We start from the raw sequence: 20545 nt of genomic DNA, 5'->3' as shown, positions 1-20545 counted from the left end.
GAGGGGCGGGGCCAGCGCCGGGGCGGCGGCGGAGCCACCGGGGCGGCGGCGACAGTGGTGGCGGTGGGAGGCGTGGAGCTGCGCATGCGCACGGGCCGCGTGGCGGCGGTGCCGAATCCTCCCCCGCCATCACGGTGCTGGGCAGGCTCCTGGCCGCCATGGGCCGCAGGGCCCGTGACCGGCGGCGGCCGCAGCGGCAGGAGCGGGGCGGCGGGGACCAGGCGGTGAGAGACCGAACCGTGCCGTGCCGTGCCGTGCCGTGCCGAACCGGGCGGTGTGGCGGCTCGGCGTGACGGTGTGGGTGTGTTTCAGGGCTGGTCCGGCGGCTACCCCGAGATCGTGAAGGAGAACGAGCTGTTCGAGCGGTACTACCGGGAGCAGGCCGTCGTGCCCGCCGCCGAGTGGGACGCCTTCATGGCGGCGCTGCGCGAGCCGCTGCCCGCCACGCTGCGCATCACCGGCTACAAGAGGTGAGCGGGCGGCCGGGCCGGGCCGGGCCGGGCCGGGCGGTGGGTACGGGGCCCGGCCCTCAGCCTCGCCTCTCGCCCCGCAGCCACGCCAGGGAGATCCGGCACTGCCTCAAGGACAGGTTCTTCGCCGAGCTGCGCGGCCTCCGCGTCGACGGGCAGGAGGTGGAGATGCCGCAGCCGCTGAGCTGGTGAGGCAGCCCCCTCCACACACCCCTCCCCACCTATTCCTCCCCCGTCTCACCTCCTTCCCCCACTTATTCCCCTTTTTCCCCTCTTTAATCCCACCTTTTACCCTCTTCCATCTCTTTTTCCCCTCTCCCAGGTACCCAGAGGAGTTAGCCTGGCACACCAACCTGAGCAGAAAAATCCTACGCAAGTCGCCACAGCTGGAGAAGTTCCATCAGTTCCTGGTCAGCGAGACCGAGTGTGTAAGTCCCCGGTCAGGTCCTGGCGCTGCTCTCCAGCCCCACGTGGAGTTGTGTTTCAGCGTGGCGTGACAAGTCGAGGCAGTGCCTTTCCTCCCAGAAATCTCCTGACTCAGAAAAAATCTGGATTTTATATTCCATTGATTCATCCCGTAACTCCAGTACATCATTATCTTGCTCCATATTACATTGATTCATCCCATAACAGCAGCACATAACTATAGTTACAAATATTTCTGCTAAACTCATTGCAATTTTTTGTTTGGGAACGTGAAAATGAATGCATCTGGAGTAATGCGAAAATGAGTGCCTCTGCATTAATTAGTTGCTGTTAAAAAACAGATGCTTGAGCAGGGTAAAAACCACATGTATGCATACCAAGACTTACCTCTAGTAGTGGATGTTTCACACTTTTACTTGTTTGAAGCCAGTTTTTCTTTTCTTTTGAACAGAAATCACACCTGTAGAATTAATAGAAACGGAGTAAATCTGAAATTCTTTGAAATTTCGGTTTGAGGAAGTACTGATTGTTATATGGTAACATAATTTAATTCTAAGTTTGAAGCTGTGTTTTTGACTACTTTGTTAAGTCTATTGTAAAATAAATGCTTTGTCTTGTCAAATGTTTTTTTTTTTAATTTTTTTTTCTCTAAGGGAAATATCAGTCGTCAGGAGGCTGTTAGTATGATCCCACCTCTGCTGCTTAATGTTAATCCTCATCATAAGGTAACTAAAATACAACACGTGCTAGCCATTTTTCTTAGAAGGTGACGATTAAACTGGACCTACAGTGACAGCATCAATGCTAATGTTCTGTGTTGGCGTAGCTTATACTTTCTGTACGTAGGTCACAGCACTCAACTAGTGTTCAGTTCATAAACTGATTGTCAGAGGGACACATGCTTTTTCAGCTATAAGCAATACTAAGGAAAAAAGACTTAGTTTTAATGTAGTTGTGCGATCTTAATTTCAGTGTGTAAATGTAATTAGCTGTATCCAAGTTAGGTATCCTGTTTTTTGTGTTACACCCCCCTTTTAAAGTAAAGTAACTAAATGTTTAAACTTCCTGTTATCTGTCACGCTGTGAACAGACATGCTTTTCCAGATCCCAATAGTCATGTTCTCTACCAGCTGATTTTCAGTCCTTCATACCTTTTGAAGAAGTTGCAAACTTCTGATCTGTGTATCTGTTAGGCAAAGTAATTTCGGTGAGCTGAAACCTGCTGTTGATGGTGGCTGAAAATTATAGTTTGCTAACTTAAATTTGAGGTGGCTAAGGAATGCATGAGACACTTTCTAGTGGCAGATCATAGGGATGGAGGTATCTGATAGCAGACTTCCTGTTCTAAACTTGGCCACGTTTGCATGCACTGTACTTCAGGTCAGAATGAATGTCAGTCAGGTGGCCTTACTCTTTTAACCTGTGTCAGGGAGCTAGTTAAAAGTGCCCTGTGATCTTAAGCAGCCGTGTTGTGTACTTCGTTATAAAAATTTTAAATCTCCCTTTCTCTTCACTGAAAGGATTGAGCGATAGAGGTTGTCCTAATGAGTCACAGGTGGATTTTGAGTTTCGTGTGGGGTAAATGTGTTTGACTTGATGTAAAACACAAATTGTCTGAATATTTTTGCACATGCTTTATTTGTATTGCTGATACTGGCGTAGCAGTGTACATTTTTTGCATTGCGTATTTAACTTAGGTGACTGTATTCCAGTGAGTGCTTAGCAGAAATGCAAGTAAAATTTCACAAATTTCCTCATAAATCGGAGTAAGTTCTTTATCCTCTCTTGTGATTAGGCAACAAAGAGCTGCTGTAACAATGGCTTAGCTATTGTCATTTAGGAACTTCTGTGGCTCTTATTGCCGTATATTCAGAGCTGCTTGTAATGACCAGTGTTCCAGGTTATTTATCATGCTTAACCAGCATGTTCTGTACATCGTGTCTTACAAAGCAATTCTTTAAGTTTCATTGGGGTCTGCTTTCCAATTTAGTCTTATTTTTACCGGGAGCTTAACATGAGGATCTATGCGAATTTGTCCCATTTTTATCCTGTTGCACCAAGAGTCTGGGAGATAGATTCTTTTGATTATGTTTTTTTTCCCACTGGTTTAGATGTTCCGTACAAGCCAAAGTTCTTCTCATGTTGTAGACCCTTAGAGATAAAACTGTTTTTCTTGATGCATTTAAAGAACAGAACAGTACTTTGTAGTTTCTTGCAGATCAGTGTTCTGAGTAATCATAATCATTTTGCATTTATATGCAAAAAATACGTATTTAACCAAGAATACATAGCATATTTTTCAAGTACGTAAAAGGTAGGGCTTGTTTGTTCTTTTTTTAAATCTCTTTGTCTTTTTAGATTCTAGATATGTGTGCTGCACCTGGATCTAAGACTGCACAGCTCATTGAAATGTTGCATGCAGACATGAACGATCCTTTTCCCAGTAAGTTTGGAAAAATTAGCAAAAAAATTTGTGACTTTAAATTTCCCCCTTTTTATGTAGTAGATTAATATCACAGCTGCATTTAGCTATGTACTGAATTCCATAGTTGGTTGAATTATATGAGATGGAAAGTACTCCTGCCTTTTTCTTGAAACATTGTGGGCTTCCTTGGTTTGAAGAAGAGAGATGGATTATTTATCTTCACAGTTGAGAGTGCAACAGATGCGATCACAGATTAATTTTTGTATGTAAATCAAGTTCATTTACTAGGTGGTGGTCTGCGCATCTTTATGTTCTACTGGTATCCTGCAAGCACTTGGCTTAAGGTGCTTCAGCCTTAAATTAAGATTATCATAATTATCTTTCTTTAAACTTCAGAATCCTAGAATGGTTTGTGTTGGCAGGGACCTTAAAGATCACCCAGTTCCAACCCCTCTGCCATGGGCAGGGACACCTCCCACCAGACCAGGTTGCCCAAAGCCCCATCCAGCCTGGCCTTGAGCACCTCCAGGGATGGGGCATCCACAGCTTCTCTGGGTAACCTGTTCCACTGCCTCACCACCCTCAAATCTTTACCTTTACTTAGATGCTCACAGAAAATACTGTCTCTGTAAATCGTGAATTTGGGGGTTGGGTTCTTCCTGTACATCAGCAGATTTTCAGGGTAACACAGAGATTGTCTTTGGTGGTGGTGGAGGTTTTATCTCCGAGGGTTTTGCTTTGACAACGAGACGGGCCCTTGGTTGTGCCTTGGAAACTCAGCTGCATGAAAACTAGAAATCTTGAGATTAATTTGTCACATTAGTTAAACCTTACCATTCTTAATTTATTTTCAGTTAGGGGTCCTCTGTTTATAAATGGTCCTCTAAATAAGAATCTATAGTAAAAGATCTGCACAAATTTGAAGATAAAGCAAGCCACTCTGTAAATTATTTAGCTGTTAAATAGTAACACTTCTTCCCACTGTTTTATGTTCACAGAGGGTTTTGTAATTGCTAACGATGTTGACAACAAGCGGTGCTATTTGCTGGTTCATCAAGCTAAAAGATTAAACAGTCCATGCATCATGGTGGTAAATCACGATGCCTCCAGTATTCCTAATCTACAAATAGATGTTGATGGAAAAAAAGAGGTCCTCTTCTATGACAGGATTTTATGTGACGTCCCCTGCAGGTATCTTGCATGCATACAAGTACTTCAATTTTTGTGTTACCAAGTTATGTTTTCTGTGTTGCTTACTGTGTTACCACTTTTGGTTACATCCAAAAGAGATGAATCTCTTAAATGTCATAAGGTAAGGGGATACCAAATCAAGGTGGCCTTTTATTATTCCAAGTGGTACTTAAGTTTGATTAGCTGAAGGGTTACAAATTTTCATTTCATGCTCAGAATATTAAAATACAAATACAGCATAGAAATAAACGATACAGCGTAACATGGGACAGGGACTGTTAATTTTTTTGCAATTGTAAATGACTTGGATATGGAATGAATTTTACCCACAAATAATACAAAGTTGTTTGACCTCTGTTACAGTGGAGATGGAACCATGAGGAAAAACATTGATGTATGGAAGAAGTGGACAACACAAAACAGTTTGCAGCTCCATGGGTAAAAATGCTTGTTATACAACTGTCTTTTCGTTTCTCCTCCTCCTTTTCCTACCATTTTAGCACTTGCATGCATTTGTATATTAATACATGACAAAACAGTGTTACTTTTCTCTCAGATCAAGAGCTTATATGATATTCTGAGAAAGTGTTAATATTTTAGGTGTGAGGTCAACTTCCAGTGAGATGTATAAATCAAAATTGCTTGTATTGCTATGAATATATGACACTACTATTCAGTGAATTAATTTTTACAGGGTAGGTAGTAAAATAGGGAACAGATAATTTGGATAAGATTCTTAGTGATTACGCAGGTGAAATACTGATGGAAAATAACTGATGTAATCACAGAAATTTGTAAAACTTAATAGTGGTGTTCTAATGTATTCTAGAATATTGGAGCCCATACATAAATGGTTTCAGTTACCTGAGACTGACTTACGTTAATTTATGGTGAATGAGTATTTAGCGTAGTACAAGGTACTAGGTAAAAAAGCCATAATTTAAACATAGATGAAAAACTTAGAACACTTTATTTGCATTTGTTGCAAGCTGGGAATGCAGTCAGTTAGCGTGACTCACCTGACCTGTGATGACATATTACTGCTTGGTAACTCATTTGTAATTGTAGGGTTTATTTCAGTTGTAAGTATGCAGCTATAGTATAAGCTGGTTATCCAGCTCAGTGATACTCTTCACTGAAGTCCAGTGTTAGCTAAGCTTTTTTGTCTGTGATAACAGTCATATTACACTTCATTTTAATTCTAGATTTCTGAGAAAAGTAGGGCTTGGGGGGTTATTTTCCTAGTTTTGCATACTTCATTATAAACTTGATGGGGCGCTAGATAGAACAAAATAGAGAATATTGTGTTAAAACTTGCCATGCAGTCCCATTGATGTTTGACCTAATTGCTGTTTTAACAGGTGTAATTGTGAGTGTGTGTGCAGCGTAGAGAGAGCTGACAGTTTACAACTGACTTTAATTTGTGTGTTGGTGTGGTGGTTTTACTCGGGTGGGTGGCCGAACGCCACCACCACCGCTCTCTCACTCCCCCTCCTCAAAGAGGAACAGGGAGAAAATACGATGAAAAGGGCTCAAGGATTGAGATAAGGACGAGGAGATCGCACAGTAATTATCGTGATGGGCAAAACAGACTCAGCATAGGGAGACAGTAAGATTTATTGCCTATTACTAACAAGCTGGAGAAGCGAGAAATAAAGGAAGGAAACCAAAAGCACCTTCCCACCCGTCCACCCTCTTCCACCTCTGCCCTCCGAGCGGCGCAGGGGAACGGGAATGGGGGCTGTGGTCAGTCTATAGCGCTTCTTCGCTGCTGCTCCTCCTCGGTCACTCTCATCCCCTGTGCTGTGGGGTCCCTCCCACGGGATGCAGTCCTTGCTGAACTGATCCGGCGTGGGCTGCCCACAGGCAGCAGCTCTTCAAGAACTGCTCCAGATATGGGTCCTTACCACGGGGTCCATCCCTCAGGAGCAAACTGCTCCAACCTGGATCCCCCACGGGCGGCAGCTCCTGCCAGGTCACCTGCTCCTGCATGGTCTCCTCTCCAGGGGCTACAGGTCCGGCCTGGAATCTGCTCCGGCAGGGGTCTTCCACAGGCCGCAGGGGACTTCTGCTCCGGTGCCTGGAGCACCTCTCCCCCTCCTTCTTCACTGACCTTGGCGCCTGCAAGGCTGTTCCTCACTCCTCTCACTCTCCCAGCTGCTGTGTGGCGCAGTGTTTTTTTTTTTCCCGTCTTAAATATGCTCTCACAGAGGCGCAAACAACATCACTTATTGGCTCAGCTCTGGTCAGCAGTGGGGCCCTTACCAAACATGGGGCAGCTTCTAGGTTCTTCTCACAGAAGCCACCCCTATGGCCCCCTGCTACCAAAACCTTGCCAGGTAAACCCACTACAGTTGGTGACAACCGTTGAACTCAGAATGTGCTGAGTTAGCCCATGGAGAGCTATTTGTCTGAGGTATAGGTAGCATAGCTTCCCCTGGAAAAAATAATGGTGGGAAATGTTTCTGTTTCCTGAATGATGCCTGATTAGACCAAGAATGTTCTTTTAGATTGCAGTTAAGAATTGCGACCCGTGGTGTTGAACAGCTGGCAGAAGGTGGGAGAATGGTATACTCTACATGTTCACTGAATCCTATCGAAAATGAAGCTGTAATCGCAGCTCTGCTGGAAAGGAGTCAAGGTGAGAATGCAATCTTGGACAGTAGGGGAAATGTTATTTTTTCGGTCCTCCCCTCCCCCTGTCCCGACCACCCTCTGGGTGCAGAACCTTTCCCTAACCCCCAGCCTGACCCTCCCCTGTCCCAGCTCCATGCCGTTCCCTCGGGTCCTGTCGCTGTCCCCAGAGAGCAGAGCTCAGCGCCTGCCCCTCCGCTCCCCTCGTGAGGGAGCTGCAGGCCGCCATGAGGCCTCCCCTCGGCCTGCTCTGCTCGGGGCTGAACAAACCAAGGGACCTCAGCCTCTCCTCATGTGTCTTGCCTTTCAGACCCTTCACCATCTTTGTAGCCCTCCTTTAAACACTTTCTAATAGTTTTATGTCCTTCTCATGTCGTGGCACCCCAAACTGCACACGGTGCTTGAGGTGAGGCGGCAGCAGTGCAGAGCTGAGCGGGACAATCACTTCCCTCAACTGGCTAACGATGCCGTTCCTGATGGTCCCCAGGGTACAGTTAGTGCTTTTGGCTGCCAGGGCGCACTGTTGACTCATATTCAACTTGCTATTGACTAAAACCCCCAGATCCCTTTATGTGGGGCTGCTCTCCAGCCTCCCATCCCCCAGTCTACGTATAGCCAGGGTTGCCCCTTCCCTGGTGCAGAATCTGGCGCTTTCTCTTGTTAAACTTCATGTAGTTGGTGATTGCCCAGCTCTCTAATTTGTCAAGATCTCTCTGCAAGGCAAAGAGATTTCTGCCCTTGAGGGAGTCAGCAGCTCCACAAACTCAATATTCCTTCAAGTCCTGCATCCAAGTAATTTATGAAAACATGAAGGAAAACTAAAATGGAGCCCCAGGGAACCCCACTGGCTGCCAGCCTGTAACACTTTGAGTCCAACCCGTAAGTCAATTGTTCACCTATCATATTATGTATTTATCTAGCTGTGTGCTGGACATTTTGTCCATAAGGATACTTCGAGAAACAGTATCAAAAGCTTTACTGAAACTAAAAAAGATTGCATCAGCTGGTTTCCCTTGGTCAACTAGATGGGTGACTTTGTCATAAAAGAAATTAAGTTCATTAAGCAGGACCTTCCCATCTTGAACACACAGTGGCTCCAACCAATGACCGTGTTGTCCTTCAGGTGTTTTTCAATACCACACAGAACAATTTTCTCTATAATTTTACCAGGCACTGAAGTGAGACTGACAGGCCTGTAATTACCAGGGTCGTCTTTCTTGCCCTTCTTGACAACTGGGACAGCATTTGCCAGCTTTCATTTGACCGGGACCTCTCCAGATTCCCAGAACCACTGAAAAATAATTGAGAGAGGTCTGGCATTGACATCAGCCAGAGTACCCTGGGATGAATCCCATCAGGCCCCATGGAGTTAGCTGCATCCAGCTGGAGCAGCACATCCCACGCAAGTTAGGGGTTGGCTGGAAGTTTATCCGTCCGTTAAGAATGGTCCCTAGTTCTGTTAATGATACACAAAAGAGTACAGTAGAGTCAATAAAAGTCAGTCTGTGTTACCCATCTTCTGACTGATTCCACTGGTTGGGCTACATGACTGATGTTCACATTCCCTGTGGAAAACACAGCGTGGGATCTTACTGATGTATGCCATAGGAGTAAAAATCTGACTGTCCTTAAGCGGTTTGAGGAATGTTTCTGTGCGCCAGTAGGTGTGAGTCACTGATACCATTAGCGTCCTTTGACTCACGTTTTAACATGCTTGTAACTTTAATTTGTTTGGGCTTGTGTTTTTGTACGTTTTTGGCTTGCGTGTGAAGGCTTGCATATGCTGCTGTTAGCTCTCAATCACCTGAAGTAACAAGAGGTGAAAAAATTGATCTGGGAAGGTGCACTGCATTAATTTGTGTTGTTAGGGTTCAGTAGCCAAAATTTCTGAACTTTAGCTGAGGGACATTTTCTTCTGAGTCAGTAACTTGAAGTTTGGAGACATCTAACTGGATTTTGCAGGATTTTTTCCACAGAGTTTATTAATTTGAGCCAAGTACAGTACAGAAGCAGCTATATTATTCCTTGGAGCTGTGCTAGCTCTGGAAATAGAATTGAATTGACTGTTCTGTGTAATGTTTTCTTTGTGCTAATCACTATTCTGGCCCCAAATTAAGTATGGAATCTCATTGTCTCTGAAACAGCAGTTTAGCTAAAATGCCTGCAGATAATTTGGAATTGACTATTTAATTTTCACTTAAAAGACATTTTTATTTAAAGGTGGTTTGTTTGGCAGACTGAGTGAAAGAACAACATAGGTCTGTTTCCAGTAAGTTGTTACATACGTGTTTTTTTGAGGGCTGTGTTAGGCCAGAGATAAAAGTTGAATGATAACAAGATTGGGAAGTATTAAGGACTGTTTGGGCTAGGATCACAAACCAGAATGGAGATTGACAGAGGCCAGCAATTGCACTATTTGGTGCAAATTTAGTACTTGGAAGTAAGCATCTTGACTGCAGTATTGGGCCATGGCATATGGACTGCTCGCTTGGGTATCCCAGTGAGCAAATGCTATCCTCACAGGGCTTTGAGCATAGATGTGGCTAAAGAAGGACAAAGTAGTAGTGCAGTGGTCTGTGAGGGGCAGTGCACCTTGAGGAATTGCTTAGGTCAGTCCTTTGTACCTAGCACTTTGTAATACTGCTTCTTGTGGAGCACATCAGTGTTTCCTTTCCCCTCAGGGCAGGAGGAGTAAGGAAATGGCAATTTTGTACCACGGTTCTCCACTGGGAGTTATAGTATTTCTGATGCCTGGTCTAATGTCTGATTGGTCTGATGTAGTCTTGAGGCATCAGCTGAAGTCATGCTGGAAGTAGTCAAGAATATTCAAAGGAGAGACACAAATGACATTTTGAATCTTATTCAACTTGACATTTTAGAATATGTATACCTGTATCACTTTTTTCATTTATTTAAAAGACTTACTTCAACTGTCACATACAGCTAGCCACTGTAAGAGTAAATGTTTAGTCATGTAGAAGAGGTTGATAAATTGTGCAAAACATGAGAAAAGTCTGCCTTATTTCTAAATAACTATTCAGAATCACAAAAAAGAAATTATGAGGTTACTCTTCATCCCAGAAGAGTACTTCTTTGAAAAATACTTAAGCAGTTTTGCGAATCCAAATGCTAAGTAAATGAAAATAGAAGCTGTTCTATGACTGCACTGCCTGGAACACTGATGTTTAATTATATAGGTTGTGGTGAATTACTCTATGTAGCAGTTGGGAAAAGTGTCTAACCAACCATTGTTTTTTGGTTGATTTATAGGTTGCAAACATCTGTAGTTAGTATGAGCAGCAATTAGCATCTTTCTTGTTAATTTGCACTGTAGTAATTGTATTGTACTTTGTTCCTTGGAAGTCTTAAAAAGCAATGGCGTTAAAGTGGTCTTAAAACTTTAAGGAAAGCTATTTTTATAAAAGTTAGTTAGGAGAACAGCTCTTAAATTGTGTTTTCAAGAATTTTTTGTATCTGTGACATTTCAGGTGCCTTAGAACTTGCTGATGTCTCTTCTGAGTTGCCAGGTCTGAAGAGGATGCCAGGAATTACAAAATGGAAGGTACTTTAACATGGTATTTCTGTGATGTTCTTGGTCTGTAGTCGTGTGTTAAATTGTGGAAATTTCAAAACATTAGATTGAGCTGAAATAATGTTAGCAACTTGCTGTTTAGAGTTTTAGACTACGTAGTATTGTAGAGAAGAGAGGTAGAATCTTTCTAATGGTAAGTTCTTGTCTCCTCATCTGCTCTTCTGTTTTTCTTTTGGTTTTCTTGGCTCTATCGCCTCTGCTTTCTTAATGATTTCCTTTCCTACGGTGTGCAGCTGATGGCCTGTAGATGGCAACATAATTTCAGGCACGTCTTAATTTAGCCCTCTTCCTCCCTCTTTACAGTCTGTAGCTGTTAGATATTAGAGTTGTTTAGCTGGTCCATTTGAATCATTTGGAAGTAAACGCTGTTAAATCCACTATGGAAATAAACTATAAAAAGTGCAGTGATGTGTGTAATCCTAGCGTACTAGTAGAAGTTCAGTGTTTTGTTCCAGGCCTTATCTGATTTCAGTTCTGGAAAAAGACTAGTAGGGAGGGAAGAGGGGGGGGGGGGGGGGGAACACAAAGCTTCTTCAACTTAGTAAGTTAAGCATATAATCAGGAGAAGTAAGCAGCCATCCTGGTAGTAGGGAAGGGAGCTCTGATTAAATTTTACTTATAGGTACGTGCCTTGCAGGTTTGTGCCTGAGTGTAGGCTAATGAACAAGATACATAGAATAAAGGTTTGCTTATGTTCTGCTATTAGAAATCCAGCCGAAAAGCTGGCTGACTTCTTGGTTGTTATAGTTCCATAAGTTTCAATTCTATTCTTGTAGCTGAAAGGTAAATGTAAAATTCATAACTGGCTCTATAATCATTGTTTTATTTTGTTTGTGCTGTGTAAGGCTACAAAATATATACATAAAGATGCAAAGATTATATTGGGTTCCCAGGAGCATTTATTTCTGTGATTGCAATTGAAATACAAATCTCCCTAATGGGTATCTTAAAAAAACTAGGCTAATAAAATTTGGAAGTTTGCAAGACATTCTTCAGCCTTTATTTGCTGCTACTACATCCTTTTCAAGCCTTGCTGGCTGGCTTGTCACTGAATGTATTAGCTTGCTTTGGTACTGTTTTTGCTCCGTATAGTCTTTTGTTTCCTGGTGAAACATCTGTTCAATGGGAGTTCTGTGACTTAGTGATTACATTAAATATTCCTGAGCATGAGTTCACTGTAGATCTCTGGAAACAGCAAAAGGAGAAGGTTTTGTTCACGTGATGTTTAGATGCTTGGAAATAGCATTCAGTACTCTGTCCTTAAGCCAGATGATGAGCGAACTCTAATGACTTATTTCATAATCTTGAAGGAAAGAACCTTTTTAACTTTGGGTAATGGTAATCTGCTTCTGCATCGCTTTTAGTCTTTGTTCTGCCTTAACAAGAAGCTAGCAAAACGTGTGATAGAGAGGAGTTCAGTACGTTCTTTTTGACGGTTTGTCATTCCAGCAGTTACACTGGGAGGTTTGACTGGCAAACCGAAACTGAACAGAGCAGGGCTGTTGGGCAATTATTCTAGTATCCACTATAATTCCAGACTTGTTTACACATCCAGTTGTTTATCTGTCTCGTGGTTTTTCTCCGCAGCTGAACTCATGACTTGCAAAGGAAAACAGTTCAGAATCACAGTCTATCTTGTCTCCATCTAGCAATATGGCATGCAGCATATTTGGACTTGAAATACCTGCAAAAGAGTAGTATTTTAGGTGTAATTAGTTCAGTGTCTGAACTTTTGCTTATATCCTAAGAGTCTTTAAAAGCTTTGAGCCTTCGATGGAATGAGATGATGTTATACACATGGTGGTTAAGTAGCTTTCCTTAAAAAAATCACTATCTATGACCGTTGTATTTGTCATGGGGTTCTGTTATTACATCTTTCCTAAAAAATAAAATGGGGATTCCTCATTTCTTGTCTTTCCTGGAATGCAAAGAAGAATGATTAGCATTCTTCTTTGTATACTGCTTGGAAGATGCCTGTAGCAGGATGTCTCACAGCCAGTCTCATGGAGAAAAAGAAGTAACATACTCTATATGATGGCTTACTAATCTTATATATTCCACTTTTGTCCTTCCTTGTTTGAATTTTGGTGTTCTGTATGTTCTGGAAGTTTAACAGAGATAATGCAGTTGATTCTGCAGCAGGGTTTACTTGACTGCGTGCTTTTTTGAAGCATGCAGAGTAGAGCAAGGAGGCATGGCTGGCAAGAATCTCCTGCTCTTAAGTGCACAAGTACAGTGCACTTTAAAGAAATAATGTGCTTTAAAGAACTTAATTTATTATAACAGAAAATAACTTTTAGGCATCTGAATCTTGGTTTGAAAGTATTTTAATTAAAAATGGCGACCAATATTCTTCATGTTATTTATATTTCCTCTTTGAAGGTCATGCTGAAAGATGGACAATGGTTTGAAGAGTGGAAAGATGTGCCTTTAAATAGACAAACACAAATACGTCCCACTATGTTTCCAGTAAAGGATGAAGAGAAGCTAAAGGCAATGAATCTAGAGCGTTGGTAAGAGTTTTTTCCTGAGTAGATTTTACAAGGTTTTGTTGGCTACCTTCTATAGTGATGGGCAAATTATAAGTAGGAGTTCAGATTAGGAATGTGTTGCAGTATGTCTACGCTATGCTTGTACAGGTCTGAATATAGTTCGGTTGCTTCATAGGTAATGTCAATACATAGTATTTAGATTTCAGTGAACGTTGCTTACAAGGAATAGGTATTAATACAACAGGTCAGTTTCTTTGCAACCAATAAAGATACACGGGCAAAATTACTGGAAAAGTATACTAAGCATTATCAGTTCAACACCGTGACTTATTTTCTATGAAGGACTTTTCATAGCTATTCTAAAAATAGTGTTTAGAAATGAGTCATTAAAGCTCAGATGTGAATGGTGAAATGAATGCGTTGCACTGATGCAAGTAATTTTGTCAGAACGCTCTATTTTAGATCCTGTTCCTACCTTGAATTAAATCTGCGCAATCCTGATAGGGATACTTTACTCTGAAAGTAAATGTGACGCTTCTAGTACTTTGCAAGAGTCTGAATGCTGATGATGAATCTGTTGCAATTTTTTTTCCTCTAGTCTTAGGATCTTGCCGCATCACCAGAACACAGGAGGCTTTTTTGTGGCTGTTTTAATAAAAAAATCTCCAATGCCATGGAACAAACGCCAGCCTAAGGTAACTTCTTTTAAAAGAGCAAAATGCTACCTTTCAATAACATTTCTGGAATTTACAGTCTCCTTTTAATATAGGAGGAAAAGGGGATTCTGAAATCATTGTGAAATGGCAAGATAAAAGTTGAACAGAAAATTAAGACTGTGAAAGAACTACAAAAGCAGATTGGACAGGGTAGCTAGAGCTGTCACTGCCTTCAGCTGTGTGATCTGTTTGCTGAAGTTTTTTTCTACTGTGTTGTAAGCTAATTCTGATTTCACTTTATCTTACTATGTGATGGGTTGCTCAGAAGTGATTTGCTAGCAGATCGAGTCCAGCAGATCATCAACAGGGGGAATGGACGTAAAACTGTAAGGAGCAGCAGCAGCTTCAGCCATCTGACTTTGATCCATTGTTGTCAGTTGTGTGGTTTTTAATTATTAGCATATTAAGTTGATATGACTTGTCTGATCTCTTAGACTGCTCGTATCTTTGAGAGAAACTTCTTGTGTGATTCCCTTTTAGCTGTTTCAATTTATTTGATAAGCTTCATTAGAAGCCCTTATGAGTAAAACTTCAGTGGCACTAAGGAGAAAGCTTTTGTTCAGAAGTAAGCGTCATCCAAATAGTTTATACTGTTCTAAGTTTAATGCTGTAGCACTCAAGTGCAGTTTAATGCTGCACGTCTTGTGCAGCAGGCTTTGTGTGTCATTTTGAGTGCTAGGAGGAAAGCAGCAGGTCCTGGCTTTAAGTGATCATCTCTGTGAATGCTTGAACGTGATTTTATAAATGGTACAAGAATACCTTTCTTGTAAACTTGATAAGACATTGTCTAGAGCCATGCTTAGCGGTAAATGCAACCTGTGGGCCTCAGTACTTAGATTAACTAACTAAATGGATCTGTTGAAGCACTTCCATACAACTTGATAAGAACTAAGCATGTGCAAAGAGAGGACATATGGGTACCTTTTGTTACCAATTAAGTACTGCTTTGGCTTTGTTGAAAATACTTTGTTTGAAATAGGTTCATCAGAAATTACCGCAGAGAACAGGAGATGCTGAAGTAACAGCAACGAATGCAGATGATGGTTCTGAAGATACTGCTGAGGAACCAACACTTGCTGAAAATGAAGAGTCTAAGAAAATGCAGGAATCTCAGAATTCAGACACTGAGCAAAGCAAAAAAGGAGGAGTATGTGGGTAAGAGACTAAGTATTTGTCTTGTGGCAGCCTCATTATTGCTGAGTATTGTTTAGTTTTTCTGTTATTGGACACTTTTAGAAATGGGTCAATAAGAATTACTGAATTTGCTCAGTTGTCTACATTACTGAGTCTGTCTTGTATTTAAGCAAATTAGAAAATGACCACCTTGCCTATTAGCATTTGCAAAGTCTGTTAGCTCTTTATTCTCTGTCAAGGAAAAGAAGTTAACCTTTGGAAGATCTTTAACTGCCTCCAGAATTTTTCCCTCACAAATCTCTGCGTGCTTCTTTATGTGGTTTCTGCTCTCAAGCACTACTTTCACTTCCTCATTTTAAGAGGTTAAATTATAGGTAGTATTGTCTTACTGAAGTACAGGAAAATGTCAGTATCGAGTTTGGCATGCTACCGTTATCATAAGGCAAGTGTTTACTAAATGAACTGGATATACTGATTCTAAACTGATTACTTTTTGCTAAAATTGACAATGGTATTTGCTGTTTAGACCACCGCCATCTAAAAAAATGAAGATGTTTGGTTTTAAAGAAGATCCTTTTGTGTTTCTCCCTGAAGATGATCCGTTGTTCGAACCTATCCAGTAAGAAAAAATGTTTCTGTTTTTGCAGTAGGATTATGAATAGTCTAGGAATATTAATAATTTAGTTAATCACACAAGATGGGTCTACTTGATCATACATAAGCTTTTTCCCTAACTTTTTACAAGATGCCCTTCTCCTCCACGTTTGAGCTCTTAAAATGAAAGTCTAAAATATCTGGATTTGGCAGGCCATGGAGGATAGTTTGCACTGGAAATTTTCAAATGCATCTTAGTATTTATGACCAAGAATCTTTTCTCAGGTTTAGAAATGTTAGGTTTTTTGTACTTAGAAATCTCAGAAATGTTAGTTTTTGTGTACTGAAGCCAGTGTCAAGTGACTGAAGGTGTTTGTAGAGGTAGCTTGAGCAAATATGCTAATCTGTACATTTTGAGTATGTGATTTCATTGTTCATGTAACCAAAACAACTATTATATGGCCACAGGAAGTTTTATGCATTGGACCCTTCATTTCCCAAGATGAATTTACTAACTCGAACTCAGGAAGGAAAGAAGAGACAGCTGTACATGGTTTCTAAGGAGCTAAGGAACGTGCTGTTGAACAACAGTGAGAAGATGAAGGTATGGTTCATCTTCACAACAGAGATTATAAGCATCAGTGGATGCCTCCTTTAACTTTTTTTTTTCAGAGTTTACTATTCATATGGAGAAGTAGCCCTCTAATAGGCCTCTTCTTAGTCTGAGTGAACGTTTTCCTCTGTTTCCATCCTCTGTTAAAGAGGTGAAGTACTACCTCAGAGAGGTAAATATCAGTCTCCAAGATTAAAATCACTATTATGCTTGGCAGGTGGAAGGGAACTTAAAAATAGAGGAAGGGACTATGTAACTGCTACGCTGTGTGTGTACATGAATTCTTCTATGATCTTCAAGTACTTTCACAAGTAATCACAAGTTTACGTTGATGCTGTTGTAGATATGAGCCCCTTACAGGAGGTATTAAGACCTTGAAAGCCTACCAAAAACAACAGATAACTTCAGTTGAACTATTAGGTGTGTGCATTATATGGGGGCATTGTTTAAAGTAATTTCAACAACTGAATGTTTTGTAAAATGGTTAAGCCAAATAATTTTGACATACAAAATATTTTTTGTGAATTACAGGCCGAGGAGGAAAAATATTTATTTATTTTATTTAATAAGACTCCCATGCTAAATGGATTCGTCAGGCCATGGAGGATAGTTTGCATTGGAAATTTTCAAATGCATCTTAGTGTTTATGACTCCCATGCTAAATGGAAGTCATACTAAATAAATAAATAGTCCAAATGCTAAAGATTTGCCTTAAAAGTCATTGGATAAACAGGTCTGACTTCAAAGCTAGATCAGATGTGGTTTAGGGTCTTGTTCAGTTGAAAACTGAAAATTTCTGAGCATGTCCAGTACACATTACAGGTCTTCAAGATAGATAAATACTTATTTTGTCCCACATGCAGGGAATGGCTACAAAACTGACAATTTCAAGAAACTGGAGCGTTTCACTAGACAGTAAGACTTTGGGTACCACAAAGGATATGTGTCCTAATATTAAGCATCTCTGTTTTTAAAATCCTGTCCTTGATCGACTTTCCCAGAATCATACAGAAATTTCTCACAAAGATTAAAATTAGACCTTGATAGTTGGGTGCCCTCATTTTAAGACTACCTCTTTTTCGCGTTGTTCAGTTTTCAACATGGAAAGGAGTAAAAGTTGTCTGACCTGAGAGAGAACTATATTTTGATATTGGAAATTCCTTTCTTCCTTGAATGAATCTTCACATGAATTTAAATAAGTGCCTAGTGCAAATGAGCAGATGTGTCAGAGTTAGCCTTTTTTCCTAGTTTTTGTCGAGCAGTTGAAGAAAAGCGAAGTGGTAATTTTGAATTTGTACTCTTTAATGATGCTTATTTGCTTTGCCATTTGCAGGTTATTAACACAGGGATAAAAGTCTGGTCTCGCAACAGTGATGGTGAGCAGTTTGGATGTGCCTTCAGATTAGCACAAGAGGTAATTGTATAGTATTGTGTTTTCAGAGAAGATAACCTTGGTGTCCTCTTGAGCTTAGAGCACAGTTGGCACTAAATTTGTCAGATTAAGGGCAATTTGCATTTTTAGGATGTTTTAACATTTGAAAATTGTCTTCTGGTATCGGCTAAAGCACGTACTGTTTTTAACATTTCTCCTTCAGAAAGCAGAGGCTGCATTTCAAAATAATTATATTTATCTATTATACAGGGAATATATACTCTATACCCATTCATTCATGCAAGGATTATAAATGTCTGCATAGAAGATGTTAAAATTCTGCTAACCCAGGAAAATCCATTCTTAAGTAAATTTAGCAGTGAAACACAGAAGAAAGTCAAAGACATGGGTAAGTCTTCTAGTTTGTGATATGACAAAACGATCATTATATGATGTTTAAAATGGAAAACTGGAAAAAAAATCCTGTCACGTAAACTGTATTTGCTTAAAAAAATGACTAAAGTTATCTTAAACCTGTTAATTAGGTAGTTAAGCATTACTGAAGCCCTGTGTACTACTAGGGTTTGTAGTCCTTTCTGGTCACAGAAGGGTTTAAAGTACCTGAAGAAAGATTTTTAGGTCCACTATTGATCTTTGCTCCTCCTAGTGTGCCAGTTGAAAGTCCTTGTCATCTGGAATTGTTTCTCATGATTCTGTGTATCAGATTTAGGTACTCAGATTTTATTGTCTTAAATATGGGGAGCAAGACGTACTCAGGCTGATTTTTTATTTTTTTTTCCTCCATGCTGGATGCTTGAAGAAATTAAGACTTTTTTTCTGTTTATTTATATCATTTTATTTCCAAGTCATCGCTGGTTCTTCTACTTTGATATATGATGAGACAAAATGGGAAAAACTTCAGAAATAAAGTTTGGGATGGCATACTCTTATCATAGAATCACTAAACTTAGAAAAGTCTTCCAAGATAGCTGGTCCAACCGTCCCCCTACCACCAATATCAGCCAATAAACCATGTCCCTTTTACTTAAGTAAAAGTTCCTTGCTGGATTTTCTGAGTGAATTAATCCACTATGTGGTTTTCTAGCTTAATTTGTTTGCTTTAGGGGCCTTTTTAGGCAATTGCTGATGTAACCGTAAATATTTTTGGTCTGCCAAAATAAATAAATAAATAAGCACTGCTTTGTCTATAATTTATGCTATTGATGTAGGTAACTGCTAATCAGCTGTCAAAGTCATGCTGTGAGGCTGTCTAAAAATGTTGTTTTTCAGTATTTTTCTAATTACAATCATTCAACATTAACATTGCACCAAGTGACACATCTGTTGTTTTTCCTCCCCCCTCCCCGTGCCCTAGCGATGGGAAGTATAGTTTTGAAGTATGACCCAGACCCCGAGTAAGTAGATATGTTGGTTTCCATTTACTTGCTTTTAAAATTTGGACAAGAATTTGTTTTCACTCTGAAATAAACAAAAGTGGAGATGCATTGATATCAACAATAAAGCTAGACAGAATGCCATGAACTAGAAGGTAAAGAAGCTATCTTGGCGTTGTGCTTTCAAAAACAATTGTGTACTCTAGCTCTATAAAGGAGAGCCACTAGTTCTGCCAGAGATGCACAGTATCATTGCATGTGATGTTTTTGTTTCCCTGTTAAGGAATAAGAAAAAAATAAACATTTCCGTTGTTCATTTTTGTTGCCTAAGCAGTTTCAGAAGCTTTTGAGGTATCTTTTTAAATGTAAGCTTGTATCTCACTGTTGCTTAAATTAGTTTTAGAAGCCATCAGAGCCAGAAAATCATTTTATGTGTTGCAGACATTAATAGCCTCAAGCTTCTCTTTTTTTTTTTTTCCTTCCTTGCTGGTAGACAAGCAGCTACATGTTTAGATACTGAAGTTACGAACAAAGTACTTGCATCTCCTACAAATAGTTATAAATTGCATTTACTGTTAAAGATTGTGTGTTTATTTATCAGGATATGCCTATAAAATTAAGTTTTCAAGATTCACCTTTTCCTAGTTGATCAAATATAACTGCTTGTTTGTAGAAAACCTGATGAGCTTCAGTGTCCTATAGTGCTGTGCGGTTGGCAAGGAAAGACATCGCTCCGTGCCTTTGTGCCCAAGAATGAGAGACTTCATTACCTGAGGATGATGGGAGTTGAAGTGTTTAAAGCGAAGAGGAAAGAGGAGGAATCAGAAGGTAAAACAGAGGAAGAAGGTCAATACAGAGCAGCGCAAACGGAGGAAGGAATGGATGTGGAAGATAAAGAACATGATTTAGTCACAAAAATGGAAGCAGAAATAGGTGAAGAATCTTCTCACAGTCCTGTGGAAAGCAGTGCTATGGAAGTAGAAAATAAAATTGAGGATTTGGGTCAATTTAGTAAAAATAACAACAATCATGTAAGCCAGGAAAGTAAAGACAGTGATACAAATGATGTGAAAGATTAAATTTATTTCTCTGTTACTTGGCTGCTTCCATGAGAACTCACATTCAGTCTTTTGCTTTTAATATAGAAGAATATTTTAAAGTTTCAGTTGGGATGTGATGTTTCCTTTTTTAAAGTTTAACCTATTTTATTTTTTAAATCAAAACTATAACGAGCTTTCTCCTCAAGCATGTTGTATTTGTACCATTTTTAAGCTCAGTTTCACTGGTGGGTTGAGTGTCTGTTGCTGGCAATGGACCATGCACCAATAAAATCTAAAGCCTGTCTTTGAAATGGAATAATGGTATGTACAAATAAACTGTCTGTGGAACTGTTCTGCATTTTATGAAGACTTCCTTCAGAATAAAACAAGCAAACAACAACCAAAAAAAACCAAAACAAAAAAAACCCACGGTGTTTCATTCAAAGCATAAA

General features: G+C 40.3%; 1 protein-coding gene across 1 annotated transcript; it reads left to right on the top strand.

Moving 5' to 3' along the window:
* The first annotated feature begins 21 nt into the window (after nucleotides 1-21).
* Nucleotides 22-20445, top strand: NSUN2 (NOP2/Sun RNA methyltransferase 2). The gene is made up of 19 exons (XM_083822369.1): nucleotides 22-224; nucleotides 313-470; nucleotides 554-658; nucleotides 793-898; nucleotides 1550-1621; nucleotides 3255-3339; nucleotides 4320-4512; nucleotides 4876-4950; nucleotides 7023-7153; nucleotides 10635-10708; nucleotides 13121-13251; nucleotides 13829-13925; nucleotides 14926-15101; nucleotides 15607-15699; nucleotides 16143-16278; nucleotides 17621-17701; nucleotides 17930-18068; nucleotides 19035-19074; nucleotides 19727-20445. The coding sequence occupies exons 1-19, from the start codon at nucleotides 159-161 to the stop codon at nucleotides 20130-20132; spliced, it is 2364 nt and encodes a 787-aa protein (XP_083678495.1). The 5' UTR covers nucleotides 22-158; the 3' UTR covers nucleotides 20133-20445.
* The last annotated feature ends 100 nt before the right edge of the window (nucleotides 20446-20545 follow it).

This window comes from Anser anser, assembly GCF_964211835.1.
Source record: "Anser anser genome assembly, chromosome: 2".
In the NCBI taxonomy this organism is placed as follows: Eukaryota; Metazoa; Chordata; class Aves; order Anseriformes; family Anatidae; genus Anser; species Anser anser.
This window is presented reverse-complemented; position numbering and strand designations above follow the sequence as displayed.

Coding starts and splice junctions, on each gene's coding strand:
- NSUN2 (XM_083822369.1), top strand. CDS start 159: ATGGGCCGCAGGGCCCGTGACCGGCGGCGGCCGCAGCGGCAGGAGCGG. Junction 15,102..15,606: donor AAAAAAGGAGGAGTATGTGG/GTAAGAGACTAA, acceptor TTTGCTGTTTAG/ACCACCGCCATCTAAAAAAA. Junction 16,279..17,620: donor ACAACAGTGAGAAGATGAAG/GTATGGTTCATC, acceptor TGCCATTTGCAG/GTTATTAACACAGGGATAAA.